This window comes from Anarrhichthys ocellatus, unplaced genomic scaffold, assembly GCF_004355925.1.
Source record: "Anarrhichthys ocellatus isolate YVR2014 unplaced genomic scaffold, GSC_Weel_1.0 scaffold15, whole genome shotgun sequence".
Lineage (NCBI taxonomy): Eukaryota > Metazoa > Chordata > Actinopteri > Perciformes > Anarhichadidae > Anarrhichthys > Anarrhichthys ocellatus.
The window spans coordinates 1721145-1737695 of NW_022280045.1; the positions used below are offsets into that span (position 1 = coordinate 1721145).

At 41.4% G+C, this 16551-nt stretch overlaps 1 protein-coding gene across 4 annotated transcripts; it reads right to left on the minus strand.

The window, feature by feature from the left end:
- Nucleotides 1-672: 672 nt before the first annotated feature.
- xirp1 (xin actin binding repeat containing 1) lies at nt 673-16227 on the minus strand. Of its 4 annotated transcripts, XM_031855132.1 has the most exons (9): nt 16130-16227; nt 15208-15352; nt 14922-14976; nt 14530-14823; nt 13812-13890; nt 10244-10395; nt 9958-9999; nt 3460-7920; nt 2940-3026 (listed from the first exon to the last, which is right to left on the minus strand). In XM_031855132.1, exons 2-9 carry the CDS (start codon nt 15330-15332, stop codon nt 3024-3026), a joined length of 5211 nt encoding a protein of 1736 aa, XP_031710992.1. In that variant the 5' UTR covers nt 15333-15352; nt 16130-16227; the 3' UTR covers nt 2940-3023. The 4 variants fall into 4 exon arrangements, with proteins under 4 accessions (XP_031710988.1, XP_031710989.1, XP_031710991.1 ...); XM_031855128.1 differs by having other exon boundaries at nt 673-7920; nt 16130-16224; XM_031855129.1 differs by lacking the exon at nt 16130-16227 and having other exon boundaries at nt 673-7920; nt 15208-15814.
- Nucleotides 16228-16551: the final 324 nt, after the last annotated feature.

Consider the following 16551-nt stretch of genomic DNA (forward strand, 5'->3'; position numbering starts at 1 on the left):
TTAAAGCCAAGTTTATTTTTTTCTCTCTTTTTGGTCATTTTGTTTTTTTCTCATTTCAGAAGCCCTGGATTAGTCGATAGCTTGCTGGCTGACACCATTCAGTTTAATATGTAAATAAGACAGTTGTGGAATTGTTAGAGGGCATATTATTCTGATTGATCAAGGCAAACTGTTTTCACCTCCCTCCATTACAAAGCAAATCGCATTTTTACACTTATTTAAACAAATGAGAGATAATATGTTAATAAGTGAGCTTTAAAAGGTGCTGATAGGCGAATTTTGTTATGTTCGGACTGAGCTAGGCTAGCTGTTTCCCCTTGTTTCCAGTCATTGTCTTTAGGTAAGCTAGCTGGCTGCTGGCTTACATTTAGCACACAAATACGAGAGTGGTCTTCTCTTCTAACTCTCCGACAGAAAACAAATAAGTGAATTTCCAAAAGTCTTAAACTGTTTCTTTTGGCAAACTTACCCATTTTGATTGCTAGAATCATTTAGAGAATATGCATAAGGAGTAAACATTTAGTAGATTCCACGACTGCAAGCTCACCTTCCTGTATTGTAATATCAATGGTTGTTGATATCACTTTCAATATCCAATTCACTTTAGGTTTTAAAAGTTGTGGAAAAATGAGAGACCAGTATGAAGAAAAAAAGTCACTTTTTACAATCAAATATTTTAAATTGTTGTTTATTTGACAATTTACACAACAGAACAACTGCATATGTTTAATACAAGAACTTAAGAGTTTAGCATGTGGTTACAGTATAAAATCCAGACGACAAATAATATTTTCATTAAAATGCAACATTTTAGTGATTGAATAAGATCAATTTTATAACTAACAAAACCTTCTCATAAAAACATATTGTAATAAATACACAAATGGAATAACTGATTTCCTAAAAGGCAGGTAAATGCACTGCATGTCTTCTTTAGTGCTTTTCCTTTGGTTGGCTAAATGTTACAAACACCGTCCCGTCCTCATTGGTGTGGTTCGACACTTTATCTTCAAAAAGGCGACCAGATCTTCGAATCAATGGCGATGTCATGACTTCGTATCTGGCTGGATTACCGACTACTTCAAACAGTGCTGATGATTTACGGTCAGACTGTTTGGTGACAAATGTTGAAGTCACAGATGAAACAAATACATTGCCAAAGCCATCAGTCTCTTTGTATGTTTCACTGACAGTCTTTGTGCCAACTATTCCAGCGGGTTGCTCTGGAGCCGTTTTCACTTCGATCACGCTAACCTTGCGTTGTGCAGGACTCTGACCGTTCTTTGGCGGTTCATTAGCAGCAGACTTCTGTCTGAGATCACCATTTGCATCATGGTAATTTTTAGAATTACCCTCTGTTTTTGGTTTAAATGTTGACATGGGTAACTTTGGTTGTTCAAGAGACTTTCTGGCAGCTGAGTGAATGGAGATGAATGATGGAGAAGACTGGGAAGAGGACTGTCTGATGAGTGGCTTGTTGAGGACCTTTCTGTGCACTTCTTGTTTAGAAGGACTTGAATCCAAAACAGTTTCTTTGGTTTGACCCAATTTGGCCTTGCTTGACACAATACTTATTTTCCTGATGTTGTTGGCAGGTTGGAAGTTTTGCTCAGATTTCAAAGATTCATCAAATAGTCCTGACAACCCTGAGATGTCAGCCTCAGATTTCAGATTGGAGACGGAGTACAAAGCCTTTTTAATGGCCTCTTCAATGTCAAGAAGTTTTGCTAATGTTTGTTCCTTCAGATTCATTATTTCCTTGCTTGCCTTTTCCAGATCTTCAAATGCAGTTTCAACTGACGAGATGCTTTCTAGATCATCGTCATGTGTCTCTACTTCAACTTTCTTTTCCTCCATTTTACTTTGCTTTGCATCTCCACTTGGTGTAACCATCCAAGCAGGGACAGTCTCATATAACGTCTTGAAGGAGCTAACATCTATACTGCTGTCATCTCCCTCTATGTCTTGCACTTGAGACAGGATTCCTTGGAGTTCCTCTCGTTTCCTCAGATTTTCAAAGATTTCCATGGCTGCTTTCTCATTTCCCTTCATGATCTCCTCCTTGTGGACAGAAAGCCTTTGTCGTCTTTCATCATCTGTCTCCTTTAATTTCTTCTCTCTTAAAACAACTTTATCCTCGAGTTTGGGTGGCTTTTCATTGAGGTCATTTTGCTGTTCATGGCATCTCTTGGTCTTTGATGTTTGCAGTGCGTCATCGGTGTTGAGTTTCTTCTTGGGAGGTGATTTGTGTTGGTGAGCAGTGGTTTTGTTGGTTTGTTTATGGTCACTTACATTTTCATTTAGCACTTTTACCTTCTTGGACAACAAAGGGGCTCTTTTGTCTCCAGTCTCACTTTCCCTTCTTTCAAAGTTCTTTAAAGCAGCCTGCAAGCTCGTGTTCCTTTCATATTGACCATCTTCTGCATAATTCTTCATGCACATTTGTATCTCATCAGCTGCATTGATTTTCTGTATTACATTTCTCTCCATTTCCACTTGCTCCACAGTGCTGTTCGACATCATTCCTTGGCAGTCTGATTTGCTCCCTGTCTGTGTTTTCTTTTTCTTCCTAGTTTCCTGAGCCTTTGAGTCCATTGATAGATTGTTGATAGAGTCCATTGTTTGATTTAAGTCTTGCGATGCTTCAATACAGTTTTGGTGGGATGTTTCATGTAGGGTCTCTATACTGATTTTGCCATGTGATATGGTTCTTTGAGGTTTATCTTGAGAGGGCGTAGGAAATGGTTTGCTTTGTTTTGGAGGAATCATTGCACTTTGCATGTTGTCTTTATTGTGGCAAGTGACTTCGGGAGCAGCTAAAATATTTGGTTGTTCTACAACTACTGATTTTGTCCATTGTGGCTTTGGAGGTAAAGCTGGCTTCTGCTCCTGAGGTTTCTCACTTGTCTTTTGAGGGAGTGGAGGTGGAGTGACACTCACAGAGCTGGATGATTTAGAAATTCCATTTGCTACAGGGTTGGGTGTTGAATTCTGTATTGTATTGGATGGTTGTCCTTCACAGCTTACTGAAATTGAAGGAGACAACACTGTGTCAGATGGAGGCATAGAGACCACAACACACTGCTTCTGAACAGTCTTGCTCCTTCCTGAACAAGCCTTCCCTGAATTCCTGTATATCATTGCAGCTTTATAGTCTCCTTTGGATACATTTACACTAGACTTCTCAAGAGATTGCAAAGCCAATTGGACATTACCTCTTACAATATCTTCTTTATCTAGGAGCTTCTGCTCTGTTGCTGCACTCTGCAGAGACCTAATAGATGCCTTCACATCTCCTCTGATAACTTCTTCTGTCTCATCTTCTGTTGTCTGACCATTACACTCACAACTTACAAAAGGCAGCAGTGATCCTGGTGCACAATTACTGACTATAACTGCATTTTGTTGACAAGCCTCAAAGGAAACATGGCTTCCCTGATCTTTCTCTGCATCACTGACCTTTGGATACGTCTTGATTTGCTGGCATCTGGAGGAAGACGAAGATGTAGATTGCATCACTTCGGAAGAGCTTTCTTCTTGTGCTGTGACATTCAGGTTGTATATTTTTCCAGGAAAAACGACTTCGCGCTCCACAAGCATGCTTTGCTGCTTGGCCACTTCAAGGGACTTTTTAGCTGCTTTCACATCTCCAGAAATAATGACCTCTTTTTGTGCTTGGTTTCCTTCTATTTCAGGGCCTGACAAGTCCATGTCATAGATAGTTCCAGGTTTAATGATCTCCCGTTCCACACACATGCTCTGTTGCTTTGCGCGTTCTAATGACTGCAGTGTTGCCTTGATGTCCCCAGCCACAATTTCCTCTTTTTCCACCACAACAGGTTGCTGCACTGCAAGTTGTTGCTTTGCTGATAAGATATCCCCAGGGATTATTTCTTCCTTTGGAGCGCAGTTCTCAACACAGAGAGAGCACTCCGACGCAAAAACTTTTTTGGTGTTCTTTACATCTCCTGGCAAAACATCAGAAATGGTTCGCTCTACCTGCTCTTTTTGCAAACAGAGACTTCTCTTTGCTTCCTTCACATCTCCATGAACTATTTCAATGTACCCTTCAGCCAGAAGGCTGTGATCAACTTCATCTGCTGTTGCATTAGTATGAAGACTTTTCAGATAGTTCAAGTCTCCTTTCTCAATGCAACTTTTGTACAGATTCACATTTCCCTTTTCATTTTCATCCACTCTACATGACGCCGCAGTCTTCTGACTATTGGCAGTTGCCAACAGATTTCCAATCGTAGACTTTATGTCTCCCCTCTCTATAACATGACCCTCGGTTTTGGTTTCAGAATCGCAGATGAGTGAATATACTGACATCTCTGCTTGCCCCCCCGCAGTCTCTTGCATTATGATTCCTTTTTTGAAATCCTTATCTTGGACAAGCACTTCCTCGATCCTCTGGACAATGTTTTGTATTCTTTGATCCCTCTCGAGGTTGATAATTGTGGCTGATTCGTAGACTGGAAGTTCTACTACTGTGGTATTCATTTTGCCCTTCTCCACTTCTCTAAGAAGACTGACTTGGGGCTTTAGGGTTGGTTTGAGTAAGAGTTGTAACATGATATTCCTGATGTTACCCCCAACAACTTCTTCTTTCTGAATTTGCACACCTTCATTGACTTCCAGCAGATATTTTGCCATCATAACATTCTTACTCTCATTTGCTTCTATAATGATGCCGCTTGAGTGAACGAAAGTCATTTGGTACAGATAGGACAGGGTGTCAGCAACACTGTTGGCAGTGATTTTGTCCAGTGGAGTGGTCTCAAAGAGCCAGGTAGTGCACTTCACATCAGCTTTTGGTATTTCCTCCTCAGAACCTTGCACTGAGGTATCCTCAGGCTCCTTGATTTTGTCAAGTTGCTGTGATTCAAACAGCCAAGTGCAGCGTTTCACATCTCCTTTCTGGCTGTCTTCTCTGTGGACCGTAGTTTTTACCGGACCTTGCTCCTGAGGTTCCCCTTTCAGACTGTCAATGGTTTGATTCTCAAAGAGCCAGGTGGAGGTCCTGACGTCGCCATGCTGGACGTCGGTGACACTAACCATTCGCATGAATTTCTGGCATGACTGCTCAGATTCAAATATCTGTTTATTGAGTTGCACATTACTGCTTCCCAAGTCTTCAATGACCCGGACAGAGGGCTCATCTCGGCTGGTAAGGGAGTCCAAAGGTTGTGTTTCAAACTTCCATCTGGCTGATTTCACATCTCCTTTCTTGACATCTTCCTGGGTTACAGCTCGGATGACGTAAACTTCCTTGTCTGCCTTGATGGCGTCAAGGGGTTTTGTCTCAAACATCCACCTTGCTCCTCTGACATCACCACTCATTACCTCCTCTTTTTTCACAGTTGTAACTTCATGAAACTCTCCCTCTTTATCTCTGATGGCATACAGTGGCAGGGACTCAAACATCATTGTGCTCGACTTTACGTCAACACTGCTCACAGGCTCCTCCACAGAGTCTGACTTCTGTTCAAGGGGCTGGTCCTGGATTTTGTCCAGTGAGGAAGTTTCGAATATAAACTTTTTGTTTTGTACATCGCCACCTTCTTCACCACTGACTCTCTGAATGTTTGCACCCTCAATGTCCTTATTCATCTGGTTCATGGGACAGTTCTCAAACATCCAGGTACATTTATGTACGGAACCTTTTACCAGGTGTTCGTCTTGGTTCTGTTCATCAGATGTCACCATTTCTGATCCTATTTCATCAAGAGAGTGGGATTCAAAAAGTTCTTTGACTCGTGAGACATCTCCAGACTGAAAGTTGACCTGGCTGACACATCTCACATTGTGTTCAGAGTTTGCATCCTTTCTTATTCTATCCAAGGTTTCAGTTTCAAAAACATGTTTGACTGTTTGAACACCAACCTCCGATTTGACAGAATCCTGTATGGTGTTGCATAGCTTCAGATTGTACTCTTCGCCATCTTTGATGGTGTCTAGAGGCTGTGATTCGAAAAGCCAAGTAATGGACTTGACATTGGTATTGTCAATGGCTTCTTTATCATTGATGTTTTCTGATTTGTCATACAAAATGTTCATTGGTTGTGTCTCAAATAACCATTTACAGTTGTTGACATCACCTTTACGATGCTCGTCTTCTACAGAAGCATCCTGCTCCGTCTGGTTGAACTTGGAGTGGATCCCATCTATTGTCTGGGTTTCAAAAAGCCACTTCGCCATCTTGACATTGCCCGTTGTATCCTCCTGTCTGGTGATGCCTTTGATCACCTCAACATTTGCTTTTCTTTCTGCAAGCTCGTCTAAAGGCTTTGTTTCAAACATCCACTTATAGTTTTGGACCTTTCCTTTGATTAATTCTTCTCGGCTGACTGTTGTGACTGTATGGAGGTTTCCAGAGCTGTCCTTTATTGCATATAAAGGAGTTGTCTCAAACATTGCTTTGGTGCCTTTTACGTTTCCTGCTGCAATCGCCTTTTCCACCTCAATCAACTCTTCATTAGACTGAGCGATTTTGCTCAGTGGAATTGTTTCAAAAAGATGTTTGAATCCTTTAACATCGCCCTTTTCAATCTCTTGTTCTTTGAATGAGGTGTTCTTTTGAATCCTGCAGCTCTCAAATATTTGTTTTTTGCCTTTTACTTCTCCTTGTTCATCAGCTGAAAGGGTAACTTTCTTCAAATGACCAACTTCATAGCTATCATTAAGGGTCTCCATGGGTTGAGTTTCAAACAGCCACAGAGAAGTCTTGACATCTCCCGCAATAATTTCTTCCTTTTCCAAAGACTGCTCTGCGGAGTCTCCTTTTAGTGCTGCCAAGGGTTGCATCTCAAAGAGCTTCCTCTTGTTCACAACGTCGGCCTCTCCAGTGCAATCAGCCACCGTTCCTTCAAACTTGTCCACTCCGATGACTTCTTGTATTGTGTCAAATGACTGAGTTTCAAACATCCACCTCTTTTGGTCAACTCCTCCTCTGTGAGCCTCTTCCAGAGATATACCCCGGATTATTTTTACCCCATCAGTTCCCTTATTAATCAGATCCAAAGGCTGGGTTTCAAAAAGCCAACGGGCAGTGCTGATGTTGCTGCTGTTGATCTCCTCCCTGCAGATGGATTTAATCTCATGGATATTGCCACTGTTGTCTCTGATGGCACAGCAAGGGTCTGCCTGGAAGAGTTTTAAAGTCTTCTGGACATCTCCTTTCTGCTCCTGAAGCTCAGATCTGAGTTTGAGGAAGCTGTGGTCTTCTATGGAGTTGCAGCGCCCAAAGTCACTCAATGGTTTAGACTCAAAAAGCAGCCGAGCCCCTGTTACATCTCCTGGCTGGATAGGTTCTTTCAGCATTGCTTCAACCAGCTCACCCTCTTCTCTTTTTGATTCATTTAGAGAATCTAAGGGCTGGGTCTCAAACAGCCATGTTGATGTTCTCACATCCCCTCTGACAGAATTCTGTCTTTTAGCAGACATGTGTTGGGTGCTGTCAATGTGCTCAAACATAGAGGAGGTACCCCTGACGTTTCCACCTTTTAACTCCTCATCATCCAGCAGCTTCTTGGTTGCATGAGGATCCCCAATATTGTCCAGAGTCCAGTTCTCAAAGATCCACCTCATGGACTGCACTTCACCTTGATAAGCTGCATCTGCTGCTTGAGTATTTTCTGGCTGCACTGCCTTCATTATCTCATCGTCCACTGCATCATCGAGACTTGCCCTTATGCCTGGGTGGATGTGTTTAAAGAGCCTCTTTAGCTCACTCTTATTCCGTTGCTGGTAAAATGTGGAAAAGGTTTCTTTAGGTGGAGGCAGAGGGAGGCTACTTATTGCTGAAGGCCCTTCATAGTCAACGGGTCTGGGTGGTACGGGAGGAGGTGGGGGGAGAGGCAGGTCATCTTCATCATGAGATGATCGTGAAACTGTGATTTTCCTGCCTGCTTCAGCCATCTTTAAATGAAAGACAGATGGGAGTAATATTGTCAGGTTTCAGTAATCAAAAGCAGCATTAGTTAAGGTGCAAATATTAGAATGGCATGCATTTTAGTAAATAAAGCCATACTTTACCTTTGTTTATGCTCGCTTGATGTTAGCAAACCATCCACTGTCACACCAGGGTTAGCAAAACACTTCATAGCTGTTAGTAAGCAGACATCAAACAGACACCTAGTGTTTACTCCAAATGCACCAAGTTACACTAATTTCTAAATGTCTTCCTTTGGAAATGCAAATCTGCAAAGGGTTATTTTTTGGGGAGGTTTTTCTTTTCGCTGCAAGGGTCCAAGGACAGAGGATATCATATGCCATACAGATTGTAAAGCCCTCTGAGGCAAATTCGTAATTTGTGATTTGGGGCTATACAAATAAATTAAATTGAATTAAATCAGCATTAACTTAATGTTTTTGGCCACATGGGGGCAGTGGAAACAAGCTGCATACACAGAAATGACATATTTTCACCATTTGAATGGGAATCTTGTAGGCCAACAGTTGTACATCCAGCAGAGATGGAGCAAAATGATCACTCATTTGAAGTATAATAATCTGATAAATGTAAGTTGAATATTCATTCTCGTTTTATCTCTGTTTTTGGTCTCAACTCCTGAGGGACATATCTGGATCTTTAGCCAGTCTATGCAGCACTATGTTCTCCAGCTGGTTGCTGATTTTGTCTCTTTGGTGCTGAGCAGGTAGGGTACAGTGTTTATTTTTTCTGGAATCAGCTGCCTGCTGTGGACGAAAACGACACTGATGAGGGCAGCGCGACCTGACCAAAATAGTAAAGTTGTGGTCGCAAAACCAAAACAATGAGTTGAAAGATGCTGAAATGCTCCATAGAGCTGACGGGAACTTCATAGTTGGCTGATAGCTATCCGTAGGTTTGTCAACATGAACTGCACCTTTCACATACATGCAGTCATTCGATCCAAATCGATACAGCATAGTATCGCGATATTTCACGTGGCAATATTGTCTCGATACACGGACGCCAACAATCAATCATTTATTATATAAGCTATTAATATTGCAAATACAAATAAAAGCTTTTTGGTAAAATAGCTTTTTCAGTCCACTAGATGGTGCTGAGTTTTCTTGTGGTGGATTGATAAGGATTGGACTATAGTAGACTATAATACAAACAGTTCAGTTTGTCAGGTGCATGATGCAACATTTACTACAGTTACTGTTTGTCAGTCCGTCTACTTAAATGACAAACTTATTTTGCTCCAATAAAAATGATTGAAGTGAGATGAACCGAGTAAAAACTTGATCTTACAAGATTAAACAAATGTTGACAAGTTCATTTTGTGATTAAATGATAAAATCATTTAACACAATCGGTGTTCATATTGTGTGAATAGTGTAAGAATTGTAGCTCTGTAATTGTTCTGCTTTATTGTTGAAAAAGGCCTTTGACCCAAGATGGATGTGACCACCGTCAGCACTTAAACGTAAAAGTTGTTTTATTTTAAATTATGTGTTATGGAAAGTCAAATACAATACAAAATGTGTCACTGTCCAAATATGGTACTTGCAGACCCTAAGTATCTGGCAGATAGTTTACTTTTATTATTGTCACTCTTAATAATTTAGATTTAATGTGTTCACACATTTTGGTGGAGCCCATTGAAAATTTCCAATTTTCTAGTTTTAAGGAAATCTACAATACGAATGGTGGTCAGCTCTGGATGATATACATTACTGTGAAATACATTACTAGTCGTTGTATGTTGATTGTAATGCCGAGGCCATGGGAAAAGAATATGGTGCTGAACATAGAGCAGTTAAGATGTTAAGGTATTTTATCTTACTGTAAATGTCATTAAATGGTGCTGTTATGTTGCTTCTTGACTTCTTGAATGTACAGTATGTCAAAGGTTAACTATGTCGTTGGTCAAACAAGCAAAATAACCGTCAGTTACAAAGCAAACGTAATAACAGAACCCACACACTGCAGTAAAGGATGCTAAATGAACTATACAGTACCTTACTGCTTTTAGCTCTCGTTCCTGGAGTACTGACGAATTCCTGTAGAACAGAAAAATAAAGTGTGGTTTAGATCAGTTTGTATCATGAGTACGTTACATTATTTTCTGTAAAAGCATATATTATTACTGTGCTGCACGTGTGCTATACATGTATATGCAAGTATGCAATAGCTTTCTTGTAAATGTTGAGTCGCTCCCATTGAGAAAGAGCATTGTGGTTATAATCTATTGAAGCCCTTGACCTCAGTGTGTAGGGAGGAATGAGAGGCATTTTAGGAACTCACTGGCTGTGTTGCGCCTCCTGTGGAGTCGATAGCTGCTGCTCTTGACAGATAGAAGGCTGATCTGTCTCTCACCGAGGAGGAAGTAGATATCTTGTCTCTGCTTTGTCTTGTTGGCGTGCCCCCCTTGGTCAGTGATGGACTATATTTGTCATCTGGAATAGAAAAGACAAAATAAATCCAATAAATATACCTAAAATATCTACATTTTTTATAATTTGCTCAGTAACAGTAAAGTAAAAGAACCTTTTAATGCTGTCTCTTTTGCTAGATTAGATTTGTTGACACACACTTGTAGAAATAGGACTCCTTTTCAGTGTCCCGAAATAAGTGTGGAGTGCGACCAGTGCGAGCAACAAGTTAATGATAACACTGTGTGTATATTTTTAGTGACGTAGGAATCTTTCTTATCGCTGTTGCAGCTCCCTCTTAACTTGTGGAAACTATTCCATCCACAAGGCCGACGGTATCTGGCATCCTAACAATGATTCTGAGTCGCTTGTGGGACTTAGTTATTGAAATAAACCAACATATGATTTATTGTGCTTAAGGCAAACATTGTAACAAACAAGTGAGTTTACAAAGGCTTTGATCCCAGTAGCTGACAGGACAAACAGGCCCACACAGCCTGCCTGCTGCTGTGGGACCATCACCAAACTGCATGCCATAGACTGACCATGACACCTGAGAAGGAAAAAAAAGAAGCAGCAACTGCTAGCTCAGCTGGAGTGACACAGATTGTTTGCACATTGTTTGTGTGAGCTCTCCGCCATCAAATCATCAACACCTGACCAACAGGAATGCGCCTGCCTGACCCCGTAAAAAAAAAAAAAAAAAAATGTAGAAATGATCTCAGCTTGGTGTGCGTTAGATCACCCGATTGGTTTACTCTGCAATTATACAGTTCTTTAATTGATTTTAAAAAAGCCAATTTCCTCAATACGCATCACAGTTTGAGTAAAGTTCATGGTAGATGTGTCAAATTCAGAACGCATTTCAACAACAACAACAGCAGCACTGTGAACAATACGACCAAAGGTCGACAGCCCAGAGTGCTGCACAGGCCATCCGGCTGGCCAGATTTGAACACACCTCCCCTTTTCACACACTAAGCCCTCGCAGGACAAAAGGATGGACCAGCAAGCTGGCGCCTCTCACGAGTCCGGACTTAAACTATTTTCATAGATGGGTGAGCAGACTGAATGAGACAACCGCGTGCCATGCGTGTCCTGTGGAAGTCCTACCCACTCAACTGAGCGGTCAACTTCATCACTTATCACCATACACACGTATCAATAGCGGGGGAAAATACGGATGTGTAAAATCCAGTAGTTACCAAATCAAAAGTGACTCAAAGCTTCATTGGCCTTCGATACCTTCCCTCAGTGATTCCCACCCTTTGACAGCGATTTCTGCTGACGTCTCTCTGATCTGGGTTCGTTCTCCAGGAATGAAGAGGAGCTATTAACGGCACAGTAATGTGGGGGCGTTTAGGGCCGCTGGCAGCTGTACAAATGATGGTGAAATGCAGTTGGTATTTGTTCTTCACTACCACCACCTTCACCACCGTCAGCTGTTGGCGATTGCCGCCACATTCACAGACTGTAATGAAAACCAGCATGCCAAAAGGCCCCGAAGAGCACATCGCACCAGTATTACACCAGTCAATAAAAGCTAGGTCTGATTTTCCTTATTGCTTTAAAGGCAGATATGCTGCTTCTCATTCCACAGTTCATCATGACTCTCGTGATGATAGAAGGACAGAGAGATAATGATTGAGTGATCCTGTTGTCTGACCTATTCCAGACATTTCTATGAATAAAGGGCTGAAAACGTATAGCCACTTAAGACTTAATGATGATGCCAGCAATGTAGTCACACTCCAATTTGGGACCTTGTTTAGCTCTGGTATCACTCATAAAGAAAAAGCCATGAATATGAAGGAAATGGAAAGCATTTAGATCATCATAGTTTCTTTTTGTTTCTTTGTTCAAAATCAGAAATTGAAAAAAAAAAAAAAAAAAATCTAAGCTTTTAATCCGTAATCTTTAAATGAATCGCAGAAAAGTATTGGTTTCTCAGTGACTTAACATCGACAAATAAAATTTAATATTTTGAATATTGTTATACTGAAATAAACTGAAAGAGCATCCACTAAACTCCATGTTCATTTGCTTATCTTACATATCAATCACGTCAGACAGATTCATGAAACAGAACAAAGCAGCTTATACTCAGTCGTTATTATACAGTATATTTTAAACCGGCTACGCATTCGCCTCAGTTTCCTCCAATTAAAACTCATGATACTCACTAAAATACCATCCAGCGTCGTTCTCTGTCCCTTCCCTGTATATGTCCGCTGTGCTGGATAACTTAAGGCCCCTGTGATGTGCGATACAGCCTGTCTCCTCTCTCCGTGCTTCTCGGTTCACTGTGACTGAACTCTTTCTAGTCCTGTGGCCTCAGTGACAGCTGATTTTTATCAGATCCCACTGCCCTAGTGGAAGACTCTGGCTATTTTGGGAGGGTGGGCTGGCGGCTGCTGCTACTCGGCTGAGTCAATCACCCCTGTTAGTCACTGAGAGACTGAGGCACCCCTCCACCTCCCATTCCCAGAGCTATATTGTCACCCACTATAACGGGCACTGGGTGGGACCTGCAGTATGTGTGTGAGCGGGTGTTTGGTGGGCAACATATTAAAAAAAAAATACATACTTAAGGTATTTTGGTAAAGTGGTAGACGGATAATGCTACAAAGGAGACTATTTCATATTAGTATTGTCACATTATGTTCTGCTACATAATGCTGGTAGACCATAAGATGATTATCTAGTGGTTAGCCAATTCATAGCTGAAGTTTATTTTACATATTTACACCGGTGTTAAGGAAAATACATTATGATTTATGTCGGTCATCCTTTCGACTCACATTCCTCTGTGTCTTTTTCACACCGCGTACATCTCAGGGTCAAAGTGTCAAGCACGATATGCTGGCTTGGTATCAGTTCCAGGACACAGAGAGGCACATGGCTCAGAGGGCCACGGTCTGCGTCATGGTCCGAGCCATCAGCAACAGCCTCACTCCTATCTTAAGCATGTAAGCCAAACACATAGTTATGCATTTACACCGCAAGATCCTTTCTTTATTTAGGTTACCCTGCAACTCACAGGGCCAAAGAACACAGAGGTCAGTGTTTACTCATGTCAGGATGTGCACGCTGACACTTTAAATACCCGAGGCATTTTCACTCTGGTAACTTAATCTAGATTAATATGAGATACTTGATCTCCGGTGATGCTCAAGCACTGTTTTTGGCACAGACGGATAAATGTCTCAGTCTACATACATATTCCAAAGACCCAGCAAGAACACAGACTTCCTCAAAGGTCAGAGATGGTGGTCTTAGTTTTCCAAAAGGTTTCAATAGTCCTTTAGAGTGATTGTGAACCGTGGTACCAAAATACAACAGTGATCTAATGCCTTTGGGGTGGGGACCCGGGCACCAAACCCCATCTGCCCTATCAAATCTCAGTGACTATAAACATGACAACAAGCACCACTGCTCACCTTGTGAGTATCTGGATGCTGTGGCTGAAGACTCTGGGAGTCCATTCATGGCCTTTCTGCCTTCCACCTGGGCGGCTCTCTGTGGATAAACAACATATAGTGTGGTGAAGACGGTTACAACACACTGTTTTTGTGTTGTTTATTAATAGTTTGACATTTAGAGATATACTTTTATTCTGACAGCCAGTACCCTTAAACTAAAGCACCCAACTCTCCAAAAAAAACAAGAATAGTTTATTGTACATTTCATTTTCATACAGGTTAAATTAATGAGATAGATCATATTATTTAGTGAGCTTTACAGGTGCTGCAAGGTTGGTTTTGTTACATTTGGACAGTGCATTCTACGTTTTCCCCTGCCTTATGCTAAGCTAAGCTAACTGCCTTCAGGCTGTAGCTTCATATTTAGTGAACAGACATGAGAGTGGTATCTGTTGTCACATTTCACTCATAGCAAGAGAGTGATTTCCCAAATGTATTCCTTTAAAAACATGTGTGATGCCAGATTGGCCACAGCTTCCATGGGAGCTTGTGTTTCTGTCACGAGGTGAAGGTGTTGTGTTAAATGTCTGGTTGTTTACTTTCAATGTCTGCATCTATGAGCTAAATGAACTGTTAACTGGACTCTAGGGTACAAAGAATCAAGGACGGCATCACTGAGCACAGTCAATGTAGTGAAATCTGCTCTAAAAATGATACATGTTCTAAACTCTCACACCTGAATGGTTGTTTCCTTGTGACTTCTCCAATCCAGCAGAGGGCAGTCTCTCACTGTGTTACTGCCAGTAGCAGAGGCTGAGTTCATCCGAGGGCTGCTGTTGAAGCCTTGCTGCAGGGTGGCCTTGGACTCAAACAGGGCACACAGAGCTCTGGTGCCTGACGACTCCCTCTGAGGGAGGAAGTCCATGGAGCGACTCCTGGACAAATTGGAGCTTCCTCCGGATTCCCAGATGGCCACGTTCTCGCCGCCCTCCAGTTGCCTCCATCGACCGTCCACACAGCTTTCTGACACCTGAAAGCAGCAATTCAATTTTATGCGTGTGTTTTTGGGCAGTGTTGTTGTTGTTGTATTGGTTGTAACATTTTATTACACATAAAAAGATGTATTACCGGAAGTTTATGCTCCTGTTTTTCGATACCCCTCAGGTCAGCACAGCTTTGGTAACTGTTTGGCAAAAAGGAATTGACAAATTTATAAACAATTCTTTTTATTTGTATCCAAGAATCAGCTGCAAATTCGTGAGCAGCAAAAGTGAATGAAACTGTCTATGTGCCCTTGAGCAATGCTCAATTTTCATTTTCTTATTGGCTACCAGAAGTAGAATATACTGGGAAGCTACCAATGTCTTTGGTTTAATGCTGTATGTGCACATACGGTATATTGTGCAGAACTTACTGTTCTACCAGCTGAGACACAGACTTCCTGTCCCAGCGGGTGGGAGCTGGCATGACCCATGACCTCTCCTGAACCCCAGAAAGACTCCTCAGGGACTGGGTCCTCCTGAGGCCAAATGTCTCCATCGCAGTCCCTCTAACAGCAGCTAAAATAAGCAAATGTTACAATAATATTGAATAACCTTAAATCGCCTCATTATTGTGTGTTAATTCACTGAAAGTACATGACTTGTAAATGCTAAATCACATGCTTAGAGGAGCTTATTGTCAGTTAGAGTAAACAGATTCTGACTAGAAGTACAGCTGAGGTTTGACTTCCTTTTAATTATTATACAACAGATTGTCACACTGACAGTCATATGACTCTGTTAATGTTTATGAACTCCTGCACTCAGACAGCAAACCACAATGTGCTCCTCTGTATGCCTGTGTCTTATTGTACAATCACCAGGATTATATTGTAGCTCAAGTGCCATACTCTCAAAATATCAAAATTTTGAACAAAGAAATCTATGTTCAAATGTATACTCTATAAACTCATATATCGTAAGAAATAAGCTACAAAGCGGAATATTACATTACATTACAGTCATTTAGCAGACGCTTTTAGTGACTTACAATAAGTGTATTCAACAGGTATTCAAGAGAACTACTAGTCACCAGAAGTCATAAGTGCATCTCCTTTTTTCAAACAAGCATCCAAGAGCATAAACCAGAGCCAACGTACAGTGCAGAAACAAACGAATGCAATAAGTGCAGCAAACTAGTATGAACACAATAAATGCTAAGTAAGTGTTAAGTGGAAGGCTCAGGGTAGGCCTACTCGTGGAATATATGTGGAAATATAGCTACAATATTGCCATTGCGAATGAGACTACGCTGCTATTCTGTCTGCAAAATCAAAAGAATATTCAACACCATACCTGAAGAGAAGACGCTGAAGTCACCTGTGCATCTCTGTCACTTGTGGTTTAGGAGCATCTCTCACAAGACACAGCAATTTCTAGTGGTCAAAGTCCTTCAGCACCTTGTGATTCAAGGCTTCTGGTTACGGGAAACACATCACCTGATACATTTCTATGATGGACTAATTAGAGTAACCTGTGGTACTCTGTTAAGGTGGCAATATGCATATGAATAAATGGATCAACGGATCGAAAGCCAGACAGCGCATTGGACAGTGAAATGTTTGTGGAACACGCGTCCAAACAAGTTCTCCCCCCAGTAGCTTTAAGATATAAAATGGATATATGTTAAAGTCACTACATTAAGTCAAAAACTGTTAGCTTCCTGTCCACACACACCTGATTCTCATTACCAGGCCCTTACCTATATGCACTTTAGG